This window comes from Amborella trichopoda, chromosome 1 (assembly GCF_054954075.1).
Source record: "Amborella trichopoda isolate Santa Cruz 75 chromosome 1, AtrichopodaSantaCruz75HAP2 v2.0, whole genome shotgun sequence".
In the NCBI taxonomy this organism is placed as follows: Eukaryota; Viridiplantae; Streptophyta; class Magnoliopsida; order Amborellales; family Amborellaceae; genus Amborella; species Amborella trichopoda.
The window spans coordinates 7,089,527-7,115,728 of record NC_142336.1 but is presented as its reverse complement, the minus strand read 5'-3'; the positions used below and the strand labels follow the sequence as shown (position 1 = coordinate 7,115,728).

The following is a 26,202-nucleotide window of genomic DNA, read 5'->3' as shown; positions in this document are numbered from 1 at the left end:
TTTAAATGACCCAATTAAAACGCGCCTTAAAATTTTATCATAACATGTAATTTTCTTGTAAAAAATTCTTAATGTTATCTTAAAATCTATTTTCATACCTAATTAAAAAAATTTAAATTTCAAAATTGGTTAAAATCAAGTAGATCTAAAAATATATAAAAATCTTTAAAATTGACAGTCTAGATAATATGTTGCAAGATGCACTATTTCTGATATTCAAAAACTTTTTTTTTTCATATTCATAGATCTTAATGTCGAGATGATTGATTAGAGAGATTTTTCAACATTAAAAAACCATTTTTGATAGATTTTTGAAATGCATTTGTGATTCTACATTTTAAGATTGCAACCTTCCGTAAAAAATTTTTTTTTTTTTTTTTTGTTAAGTAAAAAAGGGGTTTTGTTTTATTTCTCTTTTTTTTTTTTTTTTTTTTGAACAGTTTAATAAGAAATGGATCCTTACCCATGGTTGAAATGGAACTCAAATACATCACTAACAACTTATGACCCAACACAAGCTGATGGGCACCTGTCAAGCCCGAAGCAAAAGAAATGCTTCTCTTTTTTTATTGGTACAACAAAATCTCAAGGTTCCAGTTCCAATTACCTTCCAACTAAGCCAGGGTTTGAACTAAAAAAATGCAAATTACATTACTACAACTGTCAGCAGAAAAGAGACCACCACTAGGTCATGTATCATGCCTTCGAAGTGCCTGAAGGGGTTCTATGCAGTTCTGACCGATTACCACAAGCCTGGGTCTCTTGCTCTCTTTGGTGTTATTATTTTTTTGTTTCCCCATACTTTGTTTCTTAGCAGTCATTTCTTTCAACTGTTGCTGAAGGAGGGGAGACATACCAGCCTGGGAAGAAATCGAAAAAATAAATGAATATGAGAACAATCCAGTTGCAGAAATAAGAAAGAACAAACAACTTTAATAAAAGCAAAGGATCACTACATGCCATTAATGATAACTGCAAAACTAGCGCTATAAATGAATAATTCTTTTTTATTGTTATCATTGACGAGAATAGCAATAATAGATCTGGTAATAGAGAAATGGTAATAACCATGAAATTGATGCATGCGTTGACAAGGAATCATATAGTAAGCAAATGTCAGATCCAGTTTCTTGAATCCATCATACTCTTTTATGATTGGCAGTCACTTTTTAGAAATCAATCGGTGTGTCTAAATATAGGGCTCCATCAGTTCATATCAGATTGGCAGTCACTTGTTCGACAAATTTGGTTAGGTGAAGTATTCATGGTTGTCATTTTTATTGAAAGCCACGCCCTTCCACCAGTAGGTTTTTTCACCAGTTTGTTTTCTCATATACCAATAATAATTAGACAGGGTCTTTCCAAAACATACCTCAAGTATTAGTCAGTTCTATGGATAATGCTAATCCATTGCAAGTGTCAGCAACAAATCCCTAAACAATAACTTCTAGAATTTTAAGCAACAACCAATTGATTGTCTAAGCTTAGAAGCATTCATACTTATAACAAGAGACATCCTTATGGAAAAGTGTTCCATAGATTTAGCTCGGTTGATCTTACATTCTGAAGGTTGCTACTGATATCAAGTTGCGAACATTACTCATGGCCAATGTTCAATGTTCTTGAAGTATATCAACGTTCTTGAAGTTGACTCAATTTTGGGCCAAACTGAAATGTTTGGGATCCCAAATCTCCTCTTTTACAACCCCTATAAGCCTCAAAAAGATTGCAGTTGAATATCCCTTACCATCGTGACCATTCGAGGATTTCGAAAAAGAAATTGATCTCTCAAAAAATCTTCAAATGTAGTTTTTTTCAAGTTGTTTCTCACTCTAAAGTTAACTAAAATTGTTTTTGGGGGCAAAAATCCCCAACCCTTATCCCCTCTTTAAAGGGGATAAAATGACTTTTTTGCTCCCTCCCAAAAAAAATTTCTGCCATACTCCTGTACGCCGCCTAGGCGGGCGCCTTTTATCGCCTAATCGGCCGCCCGACTGACTAGGCAGGTGCCTAGTTCTGGCGCCTAACAGTGACTGCCTTAAGAATGCCTAGGCGTTTTCTCCAGAAAGCCGTCTAGGCCATCGAGCGACCGACTTTTTGAACATTGCTCATGGAGAAGGTTGAAGCTTCATACCAGCCTTCTTTACTCACACTATAAAAGGATACAGACAGCCCAATGGTTCCTACACATGATGCAATAGTTTGAAACTTGGAGCCTGGGAAGCCTCGATGTTAAATTGATTTTTACCTTCCAGCAAAACATAAGCAACATAAGAGGAGCTGGAACACTCCATAGCAAACCCCCAAGAGGCTAAATCAACTTATGCAGCACAGGAAGAACAGCTTGACAATGAAGACTATTAAGCCCAAATCCTCTAAATTCAAACCCTAGATGTGGAATGAAGACCTCTCCTCTTCTATACAAAAGCCCATTCAATTAACCAAATCATCCTCAGTCCCACCTAATGCACAAACACGACTAACCCTTCGACAAAAGGCTCAAATTCTTTAATCCATGCAAGTGGGTTTGATGCGAAACCATCCAGAGCCTGAGTGAGTTTTCAGCATATCTTCTCCATATTATAATGCACAATCCTGACTCCACAACTAGCAATTTAAATCTTATCCCCTTTTGAAGTCTCAACTGAATTTTGAATCGAGTACAAGCCCTACTGACACCTTGCTTCACAATAGCCATGTTTAATGTCAATGACCCTTCATAGCAAACACAATTCAACACATTTCTGCAGCGACTTAACCATGGAAGCCCATTTGCCTCTCTACGCCTTGTGATCCCAAGGCCTCTTTGCTTCTTACTTGACCCCACAAAATTGGAGGTGCTCTGATGCACCCTGCATATTGCTCTCAAGTATCAAGATAAGAACGACAGGTTTGATGTTTACAAGAGGAACCGTAGAAGGGCAAAATAATTAATGAATCTGTCATTTTATGTTTTTTATTTATTTCTTGTAGAGGCTTTTATGTCATTCTATTCACTTAAAAGTTTTTTATAATGGATGGCCATAATTAAATAAAGGATGGCCAGTATTAAGTCTTGTTTAGGGTTTCTTATGTACTCAAACATAATGAAGCATCTTGTTATGAACTTTATTCAAAACCCTAGAGCAGCTCGTGCTCCTTCTGTTATCTCTGGTTTTTGCATCTCTCTAATGTTGGATCTTCCCTATCGTCTTTGCAACAGCCTAGCTCCAAGCTACTAGCCCTGCACCACTCTCACTGTCACACTCTACAAAAATCTATCCATTCTTTTTCTCATTGTGCAAGAGATCTGAAAATCAAACTAAAGTATACAGGAATGTTGGATAAGAAAAAAGGTGTGTTAGCTTGTTAGCCTTTTTAGGACAAAGTTCAAGCATCTTGACCTCCCTCGCCCAAACTGGAATGACCACCACTAAGATGCAGCCTTATGCACTAAAGGGAAGTTGATAACGTAGCCTAGATGAGGGCAATCCCTAAAATGATAAAATTGGCTCTCCAAAGAGTCAACCTCCTCTTAAACCATCTTACCACTGGCTATTACACATTTTTCCTTGGCTTTCCCACACAAGGGCAAACAACAAAAAATTAAAGCCTCCTTTACACCCCGGCAAAGGGACGTTTCCTTCATGGTAGAGATCCTCTACTCCAATCCCTAGGAGAGAACTCTTTTGCAACTTTATAATTTGTCTAGATACCATCTGATAGAATTTGAGTCTCGAAGTATACATTTGAAGGGAAGACGCAACACAAAATAAAAGTGTCATTGTCAAACTAAAGATGAGACCCCCAGGCTCCATCTTCTTATACTGCTTTGCTAACTGTCTTATCAACAAGACCCAAAAAACCTATAAAACTGTGGCTAAAAGAGTAGGGAACTGGGATGAGCTACCTCAAATGTCCTAGGCATGCAAAAAATCCTTTAGGAGATCCACTCACCATAACAGATTTAATCTGACATAAACAAGTGACAACCAACTCCTCAGAATATCCCAAATGCCCTGTCCCTTTGATTTAGGAACCAATGCACTAAAAGTCATGTCAAAGTCATGATGAAAAAGCTTAAGTGACATTCCACAAAGAACTTCAAAGAACTAAAACTATTTATTAATAAGACTTCCCTTTTCAGCAGTAAATATCATCAGAATAAAAAAAAAATTTAAATATAAGAAGACCAGGAAAGAGCGCTCATAATAGAAAAATGCATGTGCCATGTCCAATTTTCAACACCATTGAACAAGGTAAGTTTCAAATGAGAGATGAGAAAAACATAAAATCATGACGATACCCCTGCCACAAAGCGGCGTGAAAATGTCGTTGGTTGTAGGGGGCGAGTTAGAAGCACATTCAATTCCTGCATTTAAAACAAAGATCAGACTGAAAACCACAAGGGCCCATGGTGAAAGAACATAGACAATGCTATCATGTTGGACAGTTCAAAAGACAACAATAAATGTGTTTCGTTTGTGCATTCCATGTGCCCAACACAGAATAGTACAATATAGATAACATGTGCGTGGAAAAAACCTGCTCCAATTGTTTCAATTGAAAGGTATTGATCTTCTTTTGTTTAGATATTTGTACTTTTTCTTCCTCACTTCCACTGTCCTCTAGATCCATTTCCACAGATGCAGCATTACGCACAAACCAGTTTTTCTGTGCCTTTGTCTGAAAGGCAAAAATCCATAAGAATGTTATAGACATTGTTTAAAATAAATTTCAAAGGAGCCAACAGTCACATAAAGCAATCTAAAAGTGATGCAGATCAAAATCTGGTTGCTACAAATTTTTATTTTTATTTTTATTAATTTTAATTCTAGACGTGTGGGTAGACTTTTTTATTTTTTATTAGAGTTAATTTTTTTTAGAAATAAGAATACGATAGTTAGATGGTTCTCCTTAGAGAAGTTTTAGGAAAGTTATCTTGTGGGTTTGGACGTGTAGGAAATGAAGATCATTTTTAGCGATCTTTATGAGTTTTAAATAGGAGTTATCTTTTATGGAATGGATAAGTTATTAGTTGTAAGTATAATGGTAATTGTTGGTGCGTGATTAGTTGATAGAGTTAAAGTTCACGTTTAGTAAGTGTTAGATAGGAGTCTTTTAGAATTGTGCTTATCTTCTGCACCTTTACACTTGAAGATTTTGGAGTCCACTTTTTCCTAGGGATGTATTTCATAAGGTGTGGCAAGTATAAACGAAATATCATATAATGTATTGAGGGATTGAATTTTGTTAACGAAACAAGGGTGGAAGTTTGCCATAGAGAGAGAGGCCCTTTGTGGGTGTTGTTTCTTCTTTTGTGTTTATGGGCTCGTGCGGAATATTCGTATCCACGCGTTTTATTCTTTCTTCTTGTGATTTCTTTCACAATTTTTATTTCTCTCTAAAACGCGGTTAATTCGCCGGGTGATAGTCGTCGAAAATTTTATACTGCGTCAGGTTGTATCAAAGCGTAGTCGATTCTTGAGGATCTTGGTGTTCGTCGATTGGTATCATGGCTCGTGGACATGGTCTATGGCCAGGTATCAGGACCCAACCCATCCAGCACGAACGAAACCTCCGAGCTCTCCGAGAGATGGAGAACAAAAATTTGAGAAGGCAAGTAGAAGAGCTGACCCTGCACTTGGCGCAAAAACTAGCCTCGATAAACTACGATGACATAAGTGAGTTGGAAGCTATTTTCGAGAACCCGTTCCATGCCAACTCTTTGTATCGAGAGCCTCATAGTTGGGAGAGTAATCTATTTCCTTATGGCCGGGAGATTGATCAACCTAAGTATGATGAAGAACTAGTTGAAGATGAAGAACATATAGGTTTTGATCTTCGATTAGAATCATCACTCTTGGATGTCATAGGTTACCCCATCTTTGATGAAGGTTTCAAATTTGATGAAGAGCAAGATGAAAGGGATCTCATCCTTGATGAAGATCCTATATTAAAAAAAGATCAAAGGAGAGAAGTTATCCTTGAATCAGCTAGGATATCTAATTTTCTTATCAATTGAGAGATAGAAACTCAAGATGTTTACTTGATCCCAGAAGAGATCGAGTATTTGGTGGTGAAACAGAAGTATACGTGATGTACCCTAAGGTCCCATTTGAGCAATTTCAGGAAGTTTATGTGGCTGAAAAATCGACATACAATGACCCTTTCCTCGAAGGCTTACCAGTGCACAATCATTGTGTTTTGATCCATGCAATAACCCACAGGTCTCAGAATCGTGTTTGCAATATTTGGGTGTCTCAGGATCATGTTTACATTAGTCGGGTTGAAGAAGGTTGCACGACTAATACAAAGTTGATCTTAGCGCATTTTAAAACTCGATGTCGAATTTTCTCCAACCAGAGGAGAATGATGCAGATCAAAATCTGGCTGCTACAAAAAAAATATATATTTTTATTAATTTTAATTCTAGAGATGTGGGTAGACTTTTTATTTTTCATTAGAGTTCAATTTTTTTAGAAATAAGAATACGATGGTTAGAAGGTTCTCTTTAGAGAAGTTTTAGGAAAGTTATCTTGTGGGTTTGGACATGTAGTAAAGGAAGGTCATCTTTAGTTATCTTTATGGTTTTAAATAAGAGTTATCTTTTATGGAATGGATAAGTTATTAGTTATCTTTTGTTCTTTCTTCTTGTGATTTCCTTCACAATTTTTATTTCTCTCTCTAAAATGCAGTTAATTTGTCAAGTGGTACTCGCCGGAAATTTTATACTGCTTCAAAAAGATAGTGCCAAATTGAATATATTGCAATAAGATTTACTAGTCCAACTGCTGCAAACAAAATGCATGCTGATATATATGGAATGGTCCAATTATTTGAAAAGACCACTACTCGTTTCCATTTAAAAAAAAGACAGATCAACACTGCTGCTAAGTGAACAACATAGACTGTGAAGATCAAGGAATTCCCAATTACAAATAACTAACATTTCAAAGCTCAAAAAGTGCTCATAAAAGTTCCAATACTACAATTCTTCTCAGTATCTTCCAACTCAGCAAAATACATTTTGAGGCAAAAAGATCTGCTCATGTTCTTAGGCCAGACAAGTACCAACTCACTCAACTAGATTTGACAGTTATAATATGGTTAATTTCGTGTTGGCTATAGCTATTCAAAGAAGTGATAAGCATGTGATTTGTATCATGTGATTTGACAGTTAACTGTTTATCATTAATTTGTGAAATTGATTTACCAATTATAGTTCCACTTACAAAAATGAGTCCCCTTACATCAAACTCTATACATCAAAGCACTATGATTCGAAGTACCAATCAAGAAAGATTTCCAAATTCCATCTCTTGCCAACGCATCCACTTCTTCAATTGCCTCTCTTCAGGCGCGCCTTAGTGCTGCAGTAAGATTGCTCATACATACCCAGATTTCCTGAAATGCTGTTTAGTCTCCAAGGGCAGGATCCATCTTCACCAGCATAGTTGATGACAGTGTTAAGAGTCACGCTCAATGATGACATCAGTCCGATTAGGATCTAGATTTCAGAGACTGAAAAGTAATTATCATGCCTCAGCTTCAGCATAACACATCTGAATTGGGCTAGAGTATGTCATGAACAGTGGTCCAAAAAATGCCAAGCAGCGCCTAGGCGGTCTTGGGGATCCTGGCCGCCCAGTGCTTAGGTAGGCACCTAGGCAGGAGCCCAATTTCTGGGTGGCCTAGGTTGAAGAGGAGGGGCAGGGGAATATGAGTAATACATCATAAAATGTTACAAATTTTAAAATCGCATAATCCAAAATTCCAAGCCATTGCAAATTTGTAATAGACTACTAGCACATCAAAAAATAAAATTATCATCATCATCAGAACCTTTTCCCAACTATTTAGGGTCGGCTACAAGAATCCTGATCCACCATTCTGCTCTATCAAAGGTCAAACCCTCAGTAAGGTTAAAAATAAAATATAATAGTAAATTAATAATACAGGCACAATCCATAATTCATACTCCATAGACCATACTCCATGCTCCATAATCCATAGTTCCATACAATGATACAGCTATACAAGCACATAGAAGAGTATAAACTAGAAAATAAGAAAAAGAAAATATACACTCGAAGACTTAAAGAGTCAAGAGTCTTTATTCATCATAAAAAAAAGTGGATTAAGCCTCATCATATGCATAGGAGTCGAGTCCATCATCATCAGAGTCATCTTCCTCTTCAACATAACGCTCATACTCCTTCGTTTCTTCTGAATCTGCCTCTTCCTCCTCTTCTTCTACCCCCTCTTGCTCTATGCAGATGATCTAGCAGCCTAACGAGTGTTGGCTGCTGTACCTTATGCCTCTTCATCCTTTTCTTGCGTTTTGTGTTTTACTCAACTCAACTATTGCTTAATCTCCCCTAATACCGGCACAGTGTTTCTTGAACCGATAAATACCCCCATTGATATCCTTTCCATGATAATTACACCTTATACAACTTTTGTCATTCAGATTCGGGTTACCCCCAACCCAGATCACCACTTTGCAAAGAACCCAGAGCTTCCATCTAACAAAGCTCCTTTTCTTCCTTTTTTGATTTTATCAAATTCAAATATTCTCTAATCTCATCCCTAATAGCTTCAATAACTTTTTTACAAGAAGCAACATTTCGTTCAATACCAGTAAGGTGTTTCTTGAAGAAGTTAACACCCCCATTGGTATCTTTTTCACAAAATAAACACTTTATACAAATTTTATCATTTGGATTTGGGTTATAAGTAACCACACTTTTTGTGTTTTGCCGGGCTCAAATATTGTTTAAATCTCCTCTCTAATAGCTTCAGGAACATTTTCACAAAGAGCAACATCCCCCCTAATACCGACAAACAGGTTTTTGCATCAGTTTATATCCCCATTAGCATCTTTTTTGAATCAGTTTATATCCCCATTATGCAATTATTATCATTTGCATGTGAATTACCCAATCGATCTTATAGAAACACAAAAAAAGTGGTTTTTTCAAACATTTTTCACTCCAAAAGGTAACAAAAGGGATTTAGGTCACATAAGAACTCAAACACCACGCTCCCTTCCGCCCCTCATTAGGGGACAAAAGGATAAAAATACCCCTCCACGAGGGGGATTTTCGCCCCTGGACGCCCGCCCAGGACTGGGCACTGCCAGGGGACCCACCGCCCAGAAGGGAAGCCTAGGCCTTAGCGATGCGCCCAAGTCCCCTTGGGCTGCCTAGGCCTTGGCAATGCACCCAAGTCCCCTTGGCCCACCTAAGCAAACCGTCATGAATGTTTTGTCTGGATGGACCCTGACCACATGCAATGACAATACCCTCCACACCTGTTCACCCTTGATTCCCTGGCAAATTGCCATCAAAATCCAATTTGACGACCCCATTAGGAGAATCCAAAATTTTGAATTTTTTTTATTCTTATTGTTTGCTTTGATTGTCATTTTCCCACTGTTTTCAAAATCATCCACCGAGACTCTCTGGTAGTTCTTTTTGCAAACAATTGTCCTAATTAGAAGAAAAGGAAAAAGATCATTCATCTCCTTTCACAGGTAAAGAATGAAGAAATCGAAGATGATTTAGAAACAGTTTTTTTTTTAGATGATGAGCAGTCCCCAGAAACAATATTGTCCATTGCGTATTATTCAAAAGAAAATGAATTCAATCAAATATGCAAAACAAACTCCTCAGAGATCTTGTTACCACAGGAAAATGAGACAGATATAGCCAGTTTACCCTTACAGCCCTCACCAATAGCCATGGTTCAAATACTGTCAGAACATTATGCTAAACCAATGTCAATTACTGCCTTTTTTGACACAGGTGCATCTGCTAGTATTCTAAAACCAGAGTTACTGCCAAAACAATTTTGGGAACCATGCCACCAGACCTTCAGAGCTGCTAATGGAGGGAAATTTACCATAAACCAGATCAGCAAACCCATTTTGATTAAACTTTTCCCCAAACTTGTAATCCAGCACAAACTGTTAGGATCCTATTTACCCAACAAAGAACTTTTACTTGGATTTGATGTTCTTCACCAAGTAAAACTTCAATGGACCTACAAGGGACTACACTACAAATCCTTGACTCTACCCTGGGTTGCATCCATAGACCAGACACCAAGCCTTGAAATTGTTAGACAAAAACATTTGACAGATTGTTGTGCTAATTCCCATACAGAGTTTCTCAAAAAATGTACAAATCCTCTTTGGAGAAACCAAAACTTTTATGTTAAATTACCTTTTAAGAAGAATGAGGATATAAACCCTACAAAAGCTTCACATAGAGGTTTAAATCCAGACGTTTTGGAACAAGCTAAACTGGAAATCCATGATTTGATAAAGGAACAATTAATTGAACCGACAAGTTCACCTTGGGCTTGTGAAGCCTGTTATGTAAATAAAAGAGCAGAACAAATTTGAGGAAAACTCAGATTGGTCATCAATTATCAACCCTTGAATGATTTTCTTGCTAATGACAAATTTCCTCTGCCAAACCAAAAAACAATGTTTTCTCAAATTTCAAATGCACACATCTTTTCTAAATTTGATTTAAAATCGGGATGTTGGCAAATAGGAATTCACCCGGATGACCATCCCAAAGCAGCTTTGTCTACCAAATCATCACTTTCAATGGACAGTCATGCCTTTCGGTTTGAAAAATGCTCCAACATATTTTCAAAAAGTTTTAAGCCACATCTTTGAACCAATTTCAAAACAAGCTCTGGTATACATAGATGACATACTCCTCTTCTCCTTAGACCTCCAAAGTCATATCATATTATTAGAAAAATTCTATTCCATTTGTTGTGAATATGGATCATGCTCTCTGAAAAAAAATGTGTCTTTGCTACTATAGATATTGATTTTCTTGGTATGCATTTCCAGAACGGAATGTACAAACTACAGCCTCATGTAGCAAAACATTTGTTAGAGTTTCCTAATGTTCTTCCCACTGTAAAACAAATCCAGCAGTTCTTAAGCATCGTAAATTACATGTCCCCTTTCATTCATAAGCTTTCTCTCTTCACCAGCCCTCTTTATCTTCTTCTAAAGAAAAAGGCACCACCATGGACAAACAAACAGACTGAGTGTGTTCTTAAGTTCAAAGATTTATCCCAAAATCTTTCTCCCTCAAAAATTCTTTCTGATGGAAAAAGGATTTTACAAACTGATGCTTCAGATGAATTTTGGGCATGCATTTTGATTGAAGAAAAAGAGAAAACAAGAATGATTTGTGGATACAAAAGTGGAAAGTTTAAAGAATCTGAACAACATTATCACTCTACATTCAAAGAAATTCTGGCCGTAAAAAGAGGAATTAAAAAATTCCAGTTTCATCTCCTAGGCCATTCTTTTTTGGTAGAGATGGATATGTCAAGTTTTCAGAATATGTTAAAATTCAAAAACAAGATTCTTCCCAACCCTCAGTTACTCAAATGGGCAAATTGGTTTTCTCAATGGAACTTTGAAGTCAAACATATTCTTGGAAAAAACAATGTTTTAGCTGACATGTTCTCAAGAAAAAAACCTGAAGAAAACTCTTTCCAAATAATCCCATTTTTGGGATCCATAATCAGAATTGAAGAAGAAGAACCGAGAGAAGTTTCTGAAGAAATTTATGACATCATTCTCAACAAAACAATGGAAGCACGTAATGAATTCATGCAACAAAAAATGCATGAAATTCTGATCAGGAATCATGGAGAATGTTTCCAAGGAATTTGATGCCATCCAAAATACCCGTTTTTATCTTTATTCCAAACCAGGCATTATTATAACATGCCTAAAGAAGCTCTTTGTTTCTTTTGGTACGTTATCCAAAACCACCATATCTGCTTCAATTTTCATGTTAGGAAATTACTGTCTTATCTAAGGCATTGTCATTTCTTGCAATGGAATAACTATATTCATCCAAACCCAAGAGCCTTCAACTTCTATAAATTCCTTTTAAAACATTACTATTATGATCAATGGACACAGCCTTTTGATTATTATCACAAACCCTATCTCATCATAGCCTTCCATCTAGATCTGCAACTGCAATGTTTTCCAGAACATACCTTCATTACCCAATATCGCCATATCCAAACCATTGGATGGTATGATTCTAATCTCCTAAATTATTGGATGTTCCAAACAAAACAATGGAAAGAATTATGTGCTACATTAATAGAGTCCAGCCAGATTGGATTCCTTTGGATATCTTTGCAAAAATCACAGTATGGAACGATGAAACTCCCCTTGGTGCTGCCCTTATCCACCTACTACACCTCTGGTTAGCCGACCATCCTCCTCTTGAAGGACAGATGGACACTAGTTCTAGTGACGACTCTTACATTGGACCTTCTCACAGTCCCTCAAGTCATTCCTCACCAAGCTACGACTCTGATGGACACAGACTGAAGGATAAGGATGATGTCTTCTCAAAGCTTTCCACCTGTCAAAAGACCTGTCTTTTCATGAAGCTGTCTCTACTTTTTCAAAAGCTGTCTGCTGTCACTATTCCCACTACCAGTTGTCACTGTACCAGATGTTGTCACTATTCCCACTACCAGCTGTCACTGTACCAGATGCTGTCACTATTCCCACTACCAGCTGTCGAGCACTGTACCCACTCAAGCACTGTACCCACTTTACACTGTATCCACCAGTTGTCTAGCACTGTATTACTTTTTACTGTACCCACATGGATCCACGTGACCATGTCTGCCAGGTGTCGTTTTTATTTTTGAAGTCAGGATTTGAGATCCGTTGCCTATATAAGTCCACTGAGAATGTGTTTTAAGGTAGGAGCTTCTTGGGGCCTCTTAGCCTTAGTCAACCATGGTGTGTTGTTTTTCTTATAACTTCTTCTTGCTTTGGTGTGCTATTGTACTATCAACCTCTTTTGTAAAATTCCTCCATTCCAGGTATTTTATACTATATCACTCTTTGTTATCATGTTACATCTCTTTGTTATCATGTGTAACTCTTTGTTATCATGTCTTTCTTGTGCCTGGAATCTCGAAATCTTGATCTTCGAAGAAATTTAAATTTCTTAAATTTCTTTTTGTGCCTCCTTTGTTTAAAGGACCTGTCCTCTTTCTTAGGTTTTGGACATTGACAGAGCTTTTCTGAATTACATTTGATTTTGAGATAAGGTTTCTCACAAGATTTTCCTAACAAATGTTTATTCTTCCCCATTTCTTTGACAAAATCAACTTGATTGCAAAGCCTTTCCAGAGCATGAAGAACATATTGATATAGCTCCCCAAAAGTGGTGTTTTGAATTGTAAGCCCTTGATTTTCTATTGTTTTTGTGGCCTCTTTGCCTAGAGTTAGGGGTATGGATTCAAGATAAAATTGCTTTAGATTCACATCATCAATCCCACCAATTTTATGAAATCTCTTGTTCATTTCGGCAAAATGTTTCTCAAGGTCTTGTCTTTTGAAAGAACAACATTTCAATTGAAAAAATTCTTCTCTTGCACAATCTGTTCATGCTTTACTGGGCAAGAAAACTCAGAAACCATGTAGTTAAGAAAATCGAGTACTGACTCACTGTTTCACAACTGGATTTGACTATACTCTCCAAGGCTTAAGTACCAGTCAAAAAGACGTCCTCTTAGTCTGACAATAACTTTCAGGATTGTTTGGGATAACGTGTTTGCAGGATTTAGCATTTCAGCAAGCATACATCCTTGGATTTCTCTGAATCGATCATTCCAATTGGACGGTGAAATATCATCTATTGTAAAGCCTTTGGAGGTATCACCATATGAGGGGTTTGGTTGCGGTTCTTGGTAATTTGGAGGTCTAATATCTTCAGGCTGTTCTATATTTGGGTCAGGTTCAGGTTGTGGTTCAGGAGGATTCATCATCAGTAATGATTCAGAATCAATGGAGGTAGAGGAGAATTCTTCAGATTCATCTGTAGAACCAACTTCATCTTGAAGATTGACTTCTGTTGGGTTTGTTAAGTTCTTTAGAAAAGAACTCATATGATTGGAATCATCAGAAGGGATGGTCATAGGAATTGGGACAGAAGAGGCTGTAACATCTGAAACAATGACATCAGATTCTGTATCTGAATTCTGAATCATCTGAGTTTCATTTTTTGGTTGAGGGGATGTTTGGGGAAATTGTGTAACCACTGGTGTTGAGGCTGGTTGAGAACTTGGTATAGGATTTGAGGATGAATATGAGACATTTGGGCTTTGTCTCTTTTTTAATTGTGGAAATATCAAATGCTCAGGGAATTGTCTTTCAGCTTCAAATGTTCTCAAGAGTCTAAAGTTGTAGTTTCTTGGGGGAATTAAACCAGTTGGAGGGTAAACAGTTCTGGTTGGAGGAAATGGGTCTGGGTTTCTTAAAGAAGGGTATGTTTGAGAAGTTGGAATGGGTAATAGAGGGTGGTAGCCAGAAGGTTGAGAAGAGGTCTGATATTGTGTCTGAAATTGGTGTTGGGACTTCCAAAGGTCTTTTGCTAAACTTTGAAGTTGTTTTTCCATATTAGCTTTTTCTTGCCCTTTTTGTACCAATAAATAAGAATGTTCATTGATGTCCTTAACTGTGTACAAAATGTTCATTAACTCTTCATGTAAGAGTTGAATTCTTTCTTTCAACTGGTGAATCAAGCTAGCTAATCCCTGTACTTGAGTAGACATTGCATTCTGTTTTTCTTCAATTCTGAGATTTGGCATTCTCAGCTTGCCAATTCAAACTAGCCTCTACAGGTGAAATAGATTTCTGCATTCCATTTGAGTCTCTCATAGTGGGATTTTTAATTTTCCAAACATATTTCTCATTTCTTGTGGTCTTTCCAAATCATGTAAAGGGGGAAAATTTGTGGTATAGCTTGAACTCTGTGGGTCAAAAGCCAAACAACTTGGGATGTTGTTTTCATCTGTATCATCCCATCCTGAAGGGATGATTTCTGAAGTATGAGGTTTGGGTTCATCCTTGGGACTACCATATAAAACATAATAATTCCAATTTTCTACACACTCACCAAGTAATCCCACATAAGGGTCACCATTTATATATCTCTCATGCAATTTCTGCAGTGATGACTTTTTTTTCTTTTCTTTCTTCTCTTTCTTTCTTTTTTCCTCTGGGAAATCATTCTGATCTTCAAGGCATGAATCACAGTTGCAAACATCAAACCAATGATGTCCATCAGCTGTTTTTTGTTCATAAATTGGATTTCCTTTTTTTGTCAAAGGCCACAATAGGAACTTTTTCCAATAATCCAAGAAACTGGGTTGGAAATATTTCTCTGTTTTGCTCAGTTGTCTGCTGCGTTTGAAAATCCATTCTTACTGTTCCATCTGGGTATCTAGTCATCCTGGAATCAATTTGTTGAAGAGGTCTTCCTTGATTTTGCAGATTTTCATAATTTGTCACCTAGGTAGATGGAATCAATTCCAACAGTCTTTTTCTAGAGATTTGTCTAGGAATATAATAACATACAGGTTGGAAATTGTTATCTACTTTTATAAACAAGGCTTTGTTTTCTTGTTCTGGGAAAAGAGGAGTAACCATGTCACAGGCATGATTCAGTAATCTATACACCATGTAGTAATGAAGTGTAGCTACAGTGGTTGTTTCAATTTGTCTAGTGCCTGTGATTTGCAATTGAACTTTAAAGGCTGAGCTTAAGTGAGGGTCTCTGATGGAGATATTGAAATTTGAGAAGAAGGTAACAAAAATAGTTCCGGTATTTAAGGTTATTTGCACAGTTCCAATACATGCATTCTGGTATTCTAGAAACCTAGAATCTAACAATGCAATTCGAGAGACTGCTTCCATTCCTTTTCTTCCATGGAAAGTTAAAGCAAGCTTAATGGCTCCAAGGTGAACATGTGTATAACCTTCCTTGATCTATTGGGGAAATAGGTTGTTGGGTAGGGTTATGGTGATGTATTGTTCAGTTTGGGTGGCTGGTATTTGGTGTTGGTCCAAAGAAGAAGCTTGGATAAATTCTTTTATAGCTTCAGGGGTCTTTTTTCCACACAATGTTTTGATCCTCTTAGTCCAATTCAAACTGGATTTATCATAGACATGATAAGGATTTATTAGTTGGGATTTTGTTTCTGAAAATTTTTCTGGAGTATAAGTAATTTAAAAAAGATGGTCTTGTTTTGAAAATATAGGACTGAAATCAAGACTAGTAGAAGAACCACACTATCTAAAGAAATTTCAGAAATAGCATCCTCTGCCATTAAAATGTTCTTATTATTTTGACTATGATTTTTGAAAATCACAGTCAAAATTACCAGCAATGTCAATCTCCATAGCAAATTGGAGGGGTGAGCCATTCTATTAAGAGTGCCTCAATGGATGGAGGAACAGCCCAGGTAAAGCAAAATAAATCTAGTGTAAACGACCATATTTCAAGAGTATTTGACGAATGCAGGAAGAGATGGTTGACAGTTTCAACCATAGTTACCGGGATCTCCTACTTTAGTAGCCGATCCCTTCTAGGATCTCGATTCTGTCGCTCTCGAAATGGATCTCTCAGAGATCTCGATTTTTAAATTTTGGGATCTTGAGCTCCACTCTTAGGTATCCCGATTCCTGTTAGGGATCTCGAATCCAACCTTAAAGACCAAAACAACAGCCAAACTGATGATTTTCTTTGTTTATAGCCAACTAACAACACAACTATCGCTTGCTTGCTATCAATAATGAGATCCCTACTTTAAAGAGTATACATAATCCTAGATTATCATACACTTTAAGGTTGGTAACAAGATCCCCAAAAAGTTAGGATCAAGATCCCAAAAGGTCGGGATCAAGATCCCCAAAAGGTTGGAATCTCGATCCCTAACATGTGCATCGTACGGACGGCGTTCCCAACCATAGGGATCTTCTAGCATTTCACGATCCCTGGCTCCCGATCCCCATCCAGGTACGGTTCCCGCTCTCGATCCCAACAACTATAGTTTCGACATAACTCTTGTTCCTTGGGGAATCAACCATGAGAATCTTTTCGAGAGTAACTAACCAGGCGAAAGCCTGAGTCTCCAGCAACCTAGGGATGGACCACACTTTGCATACAGCAAGGTTATCTTCCATTAACCAGACTATTGTCTAATACATAGACTTGAGTGATTTCACCATTGCAATCAGGACTCCACATAGGTCTAGCTTCCCTGTTTGGTCTAAAGGACTTCGGCAGCTTTTCCATCATGTTTAAAAGAGCCTCAAATCATTGTCCCTCAGATCTCGTCTTAGGCATGGACACCATGTAGTATCATGTCCACTACTTGGGTTATTCCATGATCAAGGTGTTGGTCCATGGCCATACTATATATACAACGGTTGATTTCCCAACAAAAGATCTAGCCGGAATTTGGTTTTGAATCCATTCTAACCCGCGCTGTGATGTTGCTAGCAACCATGGATAGACATTTGCTTACTCACAACATACATACTCCCAAGATCTCCACCACCAATTTCTTAATGGGGCCATGTATGTTTCTTTGATTATTTTAATTCCTAGACCACCTGTATATGTAAAAGAAAATTGTGTGCAACATGACGTATGTATTTAGGGGCCGTTTGGATACCTAGAAATATATTGTCTATAAAATATATTACTGACGTATACATTACCTGTAAATGGATTGTTACTGTTTTGGTAATATTTAGATGCAACCTGGGAAATACATTGTTATTGTTTGACTATGTCTGGAAGACATATAGGAAATGCATTACCAACATTTTACCAGCACGTGCCTAGAAACTATCATTTCTTTCTTTTTATCACAAAATTCCACTAAAATGCAGAATTATCATTTCTTTCTTTTTTGTCACAAAATTCCACTAAAATACGAAATTAAAATGATCATCACATCATTTCAAAAAGATTTCTAATAATAACATCATCACCATTCAAAAAAGATTTTTTAATAATAACTTGTACCATTTTACTGTCATCATGACACTATTTCCTACTTATTTAAGTGCCTTTGGCACTTACATGGAATCACATGTTTTCTAACATGACATTGGTTTCAACATGATAAGTCATTGGAACAATATGATTGGAATAACATGATTTTATTATGATAAGCCTTATTTTTATTTATTTTTTATAAAAGTCTTTCAAATGTCTCTCTATATGATTTCAAATAAACAATAAATTTATGATACTAAATTCAAAATCTCTATGGTACGAGTTAAAAAATGGGAAGAAGTTTGATTAGTAAACTAGACGGTTTGATAATTGCATTATAAAATTTTGAGGTAATGGAGGAGACTAAAGAGGTATGTTATTTCAATTGAGATTTTAGTAATCTCTTATGAGGATTATATTGTGTGAAATTTTTTATTATGATTGTGTTGTGTAATTTATCTTTGATTACAGATTTTTATTTTTATTATTTTTGTTTTTATATGACAACTGATGGTTTCAAATGAGGGGACGAGCTTAAAAAGGGAGGGATCACCTATGCCAGTTATTATGAATAGTTATTATGAAGAGAGAAGGCTTATAGAGAGAAGATTTTTTTATTTTTAATCAAGGATAGGGTAGGCAAAAACGCACGCAAAAGATTTCCCAAAATTACCCGTCACTCCCGTAATAGATTTTTCACCTATCACAGCGCGTAATAGATTTCTTGATTTTTTGGGAAATCTCGCGTAATCTCTTTCCATTTCCTTACGATTAAGTGTACCCAAACAGTGGAAATGTCATATTTCCTTGTAATCTATTGTCACGTAATCGATTTCCAGGTACACAAATGGCCCCTTAATGAAATGTCAGTATGATAGAATCATTTCTGATTAAAGCAATTTTTGGGCGGATTCCACTAATACTCACAACCTATTCAGTTGGTTTCACAATATAAAGAGGGGAATGGCATAACAAGAAAATTGTTTTTGAAGACGCTATACCAAATTAATGAATAATGACTGCGTTTAAAATGACCAAACTTAAACAATAGCATGCAAACTCTCCAACAATGGGTAAACACCAATTATCAAAAGAACTAGAAGTACAGAATACATTATCACATATGCATGATTTGACAGGTGGAAAAAGTTAAAAAATATTGTCATTACCAAGTTCAGCATCCGTAGCACTTCCGTTCCAACAGGGGTCATCTTTTTGGGATTCAAACTGGTTTGTGGGTTCATGCTTAGGACTTAGGATTATAAGAATCAATCATAAAGATTAAGCTCTATAGTCGGTTATATAATATACATTCTACAATGATATTATGTTGTTGCAGGCATATAGGGTACTATGACAAGTATCATCCATCCATGGCTAAATTGATAAAGAAACAACCCAAGAAACAGTCTATGACCCCTCTCAGAATGTCTTCCCAAATGTACTTATCATAAATGATGTAATTTCAGATTACAGACTTCAAAGTCTACACAACATGGATTGAATGATGTCATAAATCTCTAAAAACTTAATGCAACTGAGGATTCGATTGACCTGGGAGTCAGAGCGTGTTATCTTATCAATTTGCCGTGCAAGAGACATCCTCTTTGCAATCTCAGGCATGTAGGAGCTATCTAAGGGAAACCGACGAAGACACTCCTGCATGTCAAGGAAGAGAACAAGATTTTAATTGCAGGGAGTAAAAAACACAGGAAAAACCATCCATATAAATACTAAATAGTAAAGGTACCCATAAAATTTCAGATAATAAGCATTGCACCAAGGGAATAATAGAGTTTCCTGGCATTTACTCAACACTAAAAGAATCGCCAGCACAAATCCAAATATGAATTAATAATTTCTGTAGTCATCAAATCCTGAAACACAACTGAAGTCCGTCAAATCATTATGTGATGGAAGAGCTTACTATGATGCTGCATTACTTTCAAGGCCTACTGATGAAAGTACAGCCTATGGAAAGGAAGTGGAAATTGATAAGGTAGGATGCCATTTATATTTGCACCATAAAACAGAAGTTCCATAAAATTTCTAGTGGGCCGTGAAAAGAATGCAAAAGAATCCAAAGACCCAAACAAGACATGCTGCACCAAGATGAGCAGTATGCGAACTATAGCGTGTGTGTTCTCTCTCCCAAATTTTAATGACACGTGTCATTAGAAGGGGGACATCATAGTTAAAAGGCATTGGTGCTTCTTCATGCGGTTACCCAATTAAATGAAGCCCTGTAAAAAGGCCTTCGAAGGAGTGAATTACATTAAGTATTCGCTAGCCATGCCAATAATCATAGTAAAAGGTCATTTGAATAGTATCTTCTGGCCCTTCTAAAGGTATGGACAACACGAGGCTTCTTGACAATGTCAAGGATTCAATTTGGAAAGAGAAATTTATTTGCCTTTATCTGAGAAGTCTCATAATTGTTGATGCCCATTATAGTTTGTTAAATGCTCTCTTCAAACAGTTTTTGTTTTTTTAATAATTATCTGCAAAGAGAAGTTTTAATAGCATAATTTTATTTTATTTTTATTCTTTAGTGATTTTTTAATGCATTAGGTAGAATGGCCTAGAACTTAGATGGGACTCAGGCAGTGCAACCACACGACCCCAAACCCCATTCTCAAAGTTTTAATAGCATCTACATGGGGGCATAAATACTTATTTATCCAACATATGCATTTTCAACACCTATGTATAATAAGCATGCTGGTTTTATTTGAAACTTTTCACCCATGTACTGCTGGATTATCGCAAGATTACATAATACTTTCCAGAACAAGCATGAGGCTACATCTTAAAAAGTTCATTTTCTAGAAGCCTATAATTAGTACTCGTTCATATGTGATCAAAACATCTCAAACTCGATGTACCACTGGAACACATACAACCCACTTCACCACCTGAACATTCCAAATCATCCAACTGGTTCAAGGACCCTCGTGAATGCATTCATAGTTTCTCAACAAGAATTCCAAGCATATCAGCAGTAATAACGCATATTCAGAAATCAAAAGTTTACACCTATCATACGATGTATACATCTCCATGACTTCTCAATTTTCTATGCAGAACAAAAATAAATATGCAACTATTTCCTTTTTGAGATAGGCAAGAGAAGCGTATTTCAGTAGGGCAGTCAATCAACCAGGTTGTTGGTCTGTCATGGGAGACACTGATCTGCAAGAGAGGTCTAGAGCTCAATCCTTCCTCTCGAAAATGAACTGGCCCGACCAAAGAAATTCTTTTCGTAAGCGCAAAGCATATAGAACATTCACATCAAGCAAAGGGTGTACTCACCTTTGAAAATGATTTACACAGAGAGGCAAACTTTGATCGGTCAGACGGTGAAATAAGTGCAATGCTACACCCATCACTAGAAGCCCGAGCTGTTCGTCCACTCCTGTGAATGTAAACCTGAACAAACCAAAATGCATACAGAGACAAAATAGGTATGTCAAGCAACGCTCTATTCTGAAAGCACAAACATTAAGGCTCCATTTACAGAAGGGTAGGAAAAAAAATCCATAAAAAAAGAAAGCCAACAGCACCCTGTTGCCGCAGTACAACAGAACCAAAAAAGGAAAAGAAATGAAAATGAGGTTTTTTTTCTTTCTTTTTTTTTTTTTTTTGTATATGTTTTTTTGGTGTTGGCACGCAGGGGGGGGGGGGGAAGGTGACCCCTTTTTGAGAAAAATAGGGAGCATTGCCACAAAAATAAAGCAAAGCATCTCATACTGCTTTCTAGAAACAATTTCCAAACAATACATTAACATATTGCGATAGACTATATATAATAAGCAACAATATCAAAAAATAAGGAAAACGAAGTTTCAGATACAGGCCTCTGCTGAATGTGGTAATTGATAGTGAATAACTGTTCGGATGCCAGGGATATCAAGTCCTCTAGCTGCAACATCAGTAGCAGCAAGAACACCATGATCGCTAGAACGAAAATGATCCATGGCCTACAATAAACAATGAAACACAAAAGATTATGCTGTACTTCACATAAAATGAAGAAGTGCGTTTATGTAACACGTTCAGAAATCAGAATCCAACATCCTACTTCACATGCAGTTATTTCCAGAAAAAAGTACTCGTCCTTCACATTAAATAAAGAAAAGAAATAAAAACAAGAAGCTCCTCTACAACACATTCTGCCAGCATCTCTCATCACACATCACACATCACTGACTAACGTGGTGGCATTTGTTATTCTCCTTTATTCTTTATACTGCAATCTGCACCATTTTCCTCACCTAACAGACTTCATAGTAATTCCAATTAAGTTTGAGGATACACGTTTGAATATACACTCATATATTACGACAAATATGTGTGTAGATCCCTGACATCTAGAAATAAAAGGGAAGAAATATTGGGATACAGAGACTCCAAATCTCTAATGCCTATGATTATAATAGAAAGTCACGTAGAGTAACAGAATTACCTTCAAGCGAGCTCTTTGTTGCATTTGAGCATGAAGAGTCCAAGCATTGACACCAACGATACGCAAAAGGGATGATATACGGCGTAAGGCTGCAATTGATGTGCAGAAAACAATAGTGCGACCAAATCCATGAACACTAAGAAGATAGTACAAGTATGAATCTTTGTCTTCTTCCCTGCACCTGCATGCCCATGTATGTCAGTAATCTATCGAATTATCCATGGTGATTGATTATGAACTGTATATAGACAGATATTAACAGATATTGTAGCATAAACTGATGGAGATTAAAAGTAAAGCATCATTTTACAGTTTCTTTGCATACCTTTACTAGAACTGTAACAAACACTACAGCTTAGCATTGGTGAACATACGCCTAAAGAAAATTGAAATGATGAACAATATTAAGCGGCACTGGTACCCCTCAAGAAAGAAATGAAGAATATCCTAACAATTAAACCATATCTTAGAACAAAAAGATGTTCACACCAACCAGGCATGAAAATGATTACCCACTTAGGAAAAATCTAAAAATCATAAGGAATCTGTTCTGACAATAAATTACATATATGGCAGAATGGCATTCCCTAAAGGATCACTTTAAATGAGCCCCTCATGAACCAGACAATGCAAAGAGCTTTGAGCATGTCAGCATGCATCAGAGCATCAAACTTTCATTTTATGAGTTTCAAGTATTGGTACTTGAAAGATGTAAATGTAGATCCAAGCTCACTGCACATGAATCTGAAAATACAAGTACAATACGTTCTTAAAGAAAATCCTCTTCCTCACCCTCTGAAAAACAAAAAACCAATAATAACTAATAAAATCCATACATCCTCCCTTTGATAAATTCAGAAGTTTTTTGTTGCTAGAGCCTTCCAACATATTAAGTAAGACCTCACTCATAATTTAAAACCAAATGTGATTTCTGGGGTTCTACAATGTTACCAACAGATGAAAAGGAAATAATTGTTTTGATTGAAATTAGAACTCACTTTTAAGCAGTGTTTGAAAACGGATCAGTGGAGCAGATCGTTGGCTGAATCAGCAATTCAGATCATTCTCAAATCGTCTGAATCAATGATCCAAACCAATTTAAGATATATATAACATAAAATAAAAATTAGAATAGAGGTTTATGAGTTGGGGATTAGGTCGGAACCACATAAAACATTAGATAAGTTTAACAAAAGAAGGAAAAAATTGAAAAGGGGGTTTTGGAGAGGGGAGGGGGACCAGGCCAGGACCTATACTATTCTGGAACCGGTTCGGTCCCAATCAATTCCGCATCCGAATCAGCGACGCAGATCGAAAATCGCCGGGTTTTAAAACACTGCTTTTAAGAAATTTCACTTTCTCAGAAGGTTAGGCTGCTTATATAGTAAAAACTAAAGATACCACCTTTTCTTTTTGATGGGTAATAAACATACTACTCAAAGGTCGAAGTGTAAAATACTTATAAAATCTAACACGTTATAAGCATTACTATTAATTTTCCAGTCTTGACCAAAAGAAATAAATAAGTAAATGTGATTTCCTGCATGTTACAAGCACTATTATTGATTTCCCAGTCATGACCAAAAAAAAAAAAAAAAACTTTATCATAAATATTTATAAGGACGTTCTGTGACTAAATTGTAAAACTGTGATTCCAGAAAAAAATCCAACCACAGATAGTCTCCTGTCATTGCATATATGAGAAGAGTGAACTATTTTTAGAGTTTCATTTGCCATGAAAAATACTTACTCTATAACTGACTCCTCAAGTTTATAAGCCACAATCGAAGAAGTAGTCAAATCAATAATAGCTGCATCTGCTCTCATTCCCGCTCTCTGAGAAAGGTTTTCAAAAGAACTCAACCCATCATTACTTGCAGATCTCAGATTTGCACCTCGCTTTAGCTTTTTCCGGAAGTTTGCAGATAATGCTATAGTTGCAGAAAATACAAAGGTTTGCCTTTTCTTTTTCTGCATTTTCGCAACCGTCAAACAATTATCATTCTTTTTTATGCTGTGCAGTTTATTATCTCCTGAAGAGGGACTGGGGGCAGGTTCTCCTCCAGATTGGTCGCCGACCAAAGGTAGCATGTCAATAATGGATTGCAACTCATGAAAATGGCCATTCTCTATCATCCTATCAGCTTCATCCAGTACAAAAAAAGAGAGCAACTGTAACTGCAACAAATATTCCACCAAATAATCACTGAACTGATCAGGACATTAATCCAAAACCATAAAAAAAGCAAATGCTAGTGAGTAGACAAGAAATTTTGATATACTTCCAAGAAGAACTCTTGAGAGATGATATGCTTGTGTATGCCTATATGTATATGTATGTATGTATGCGTGTATATTTAACTTTTCAAGGCCACATGACCATCTATTAAAAAAATTCTATGAGAAATAAAAGGAACTTATAAGGTTCCCTAAACACAAATTCAATCAAAGTGGGACTACATTAGTTATATGACTCATTAAACTATAAGGAAATAGAAAAGTAGCACTCGTTTTCTTTGCTGAGAAGGTATAGCAAAATCCAATGGGCCACAGGATATTCAGTGTCCATTGGATCGTTAGCAACCAATCCAAAAAAGGATGGTGATGAAGAAAGAATAGGACGACTAAAAGAGCACATGAGGCGATGGGTACCCCTTCTCTCCATCACCATCCATTTCACTGGATGGTGGTGACCCAATGCAAAATGTTTTTGCAAAGACATTGGATTATTCCAATGCTTTCATTCATAACTTTATTTCACAAAACATTCCAATAGAGCATTCAGATGAGTATGAAAAGTTGCAGTCAATGTTTTCTTACAAGGAAAATAGCCTCCTCATGCCCTGGAAAAAAATATCTCATGTAAGGAGATTCATAAAAATGCACCTCATTTTCTCTCCTTCCATAACACGATAAAGAATTTCTCTCTATCTCTAATGTGTTAAGAAGAACTGACATAGAGGCATAGAGCCAGGCCAGTGAGACCTAATGTACAGCTCTGTCAATAACTCCAGTAGTTTTTAAACCATGGGTCACTGGAAGCACTTACTTTCACCCTAAATTGTGTTATACAATGAAAGAGCCTAAGTATATTAAACAATAATTTGGAATCATATTATTTTTAAGAACTCCATGATCGATCTACTCTAATGCCTATGATTAATTACTTTAATTAATAGTTTCCATTGAACCAGCAATACTCAGTGTTAAATACCTGACATTTCAGACTCGTACTCACTTAGGTCACTCAGAACCAACACCCTGCCAGATTGCTGGTTCAAAATGACCTCAACAATGGTAACCCGAGTCTCACCGAGTAATCAATACTGCCTGGGTCTGTCCTGGTCTCTAAAAAATTGATTCTGGACCGTTTCGACCAGTTAGTCTAGAGACTTGACAAGACAACTCCAATCTGCCCCCTGCCTGCTTCGGTGTTTTTAAACACTGGCAAAACTAGATCGGATCAAGCTTCATTGTTTTTTTTTTTTTTTTTTAATGTTAACGATTGTATTACTGTAGAGAGAAATTACAGTGTGGTGAACTTCCAAGAGAGCCCTCTAGACGGGACTCTAGGTAAACATCCGGTCAGCAGACCCTTTACATCGGATCAAGCTTCATTGTTTGCCACAACATGTTGACATTTGTGGAAAGATATTCAATTATTCCTTTCGGTTTCCATTTTTATACATAATTTGTCCATCTCAGACTTTCAGTTTTATTATTCCCAGGTTTTTACAATGTGGAGACATGGGCATCGACGCACACCCTACATTAATTTGTACTGTGGTTCCTTTTAGACTCACCAGCGGGATGTAGCTGCAAACACCACTAACCAATCAATACAACAAAAATAAATAGATAAAACATAATAAAAAAACCTTGTTG

At 36.7% G+C, this 26,202-nt stretch overlaps 1 protein-coding gene across 4 annotated transcripts in view; it reads right to left on the bottom strand.

Moving 5' to 3' along the window:
• Positions 1 to 545: 545 nt before the first annotated feature.
• The window catches only part of LOC18426203 (P-loop containing nucleoside triphosphate hydrolases superfamily protein), a 29,424-nt gene continuing 3,767 nt past the window's right edge, over positions 546 to 26,202 (bottom strand). For 2 of the 4 annotated variants that reach the window (XM_011622119.3, XM_088859761.1), the window contains exons 6-13: positions 24,068 to 24,495; positions 22,318 to 22,498; positions 21,710 to 21,832; positions 21,165 to 21,281; positions 19,407 to 19,511; positions 4,525 to 4,665; positions 4,286 to 4,351; positions 546 to 860 (exon numbers count right to left, since the gene is read on the bottom strand). In XM_011622119.3, the coding sequence (XP_011620421.2) occupies positions 690 to 860; positions 4,286 to 4,351; positions 4,525 to 4,665; positions 19,407 to 19,511; positions 21,165 to 21,281; positions 21,710 to 21,832; positions 22,318 to 22,498; positions 24,068 to 24,495 (1,332 nt within the window). In that variant the 3' untranslated portion in view covers positions 546 to 689. Of the gene's footprint in view, positions 861 to 4,285; positions 4,352 to 4,524; positions 4,666 to 19,406; positions 19,512 to 19,556; positions 19,730 to 20,331; positions 21,089 to 21,164; positions 21,282 to 21,709; positions 21,833 to 22,317; positions 22,499 to 24,067; positions 24,496 to 26,202 lie in introns of those variants that run through there. The other 2 variants (XM_020662347.2, XM_088859755.1) reach the window with 2 other exon arrangements.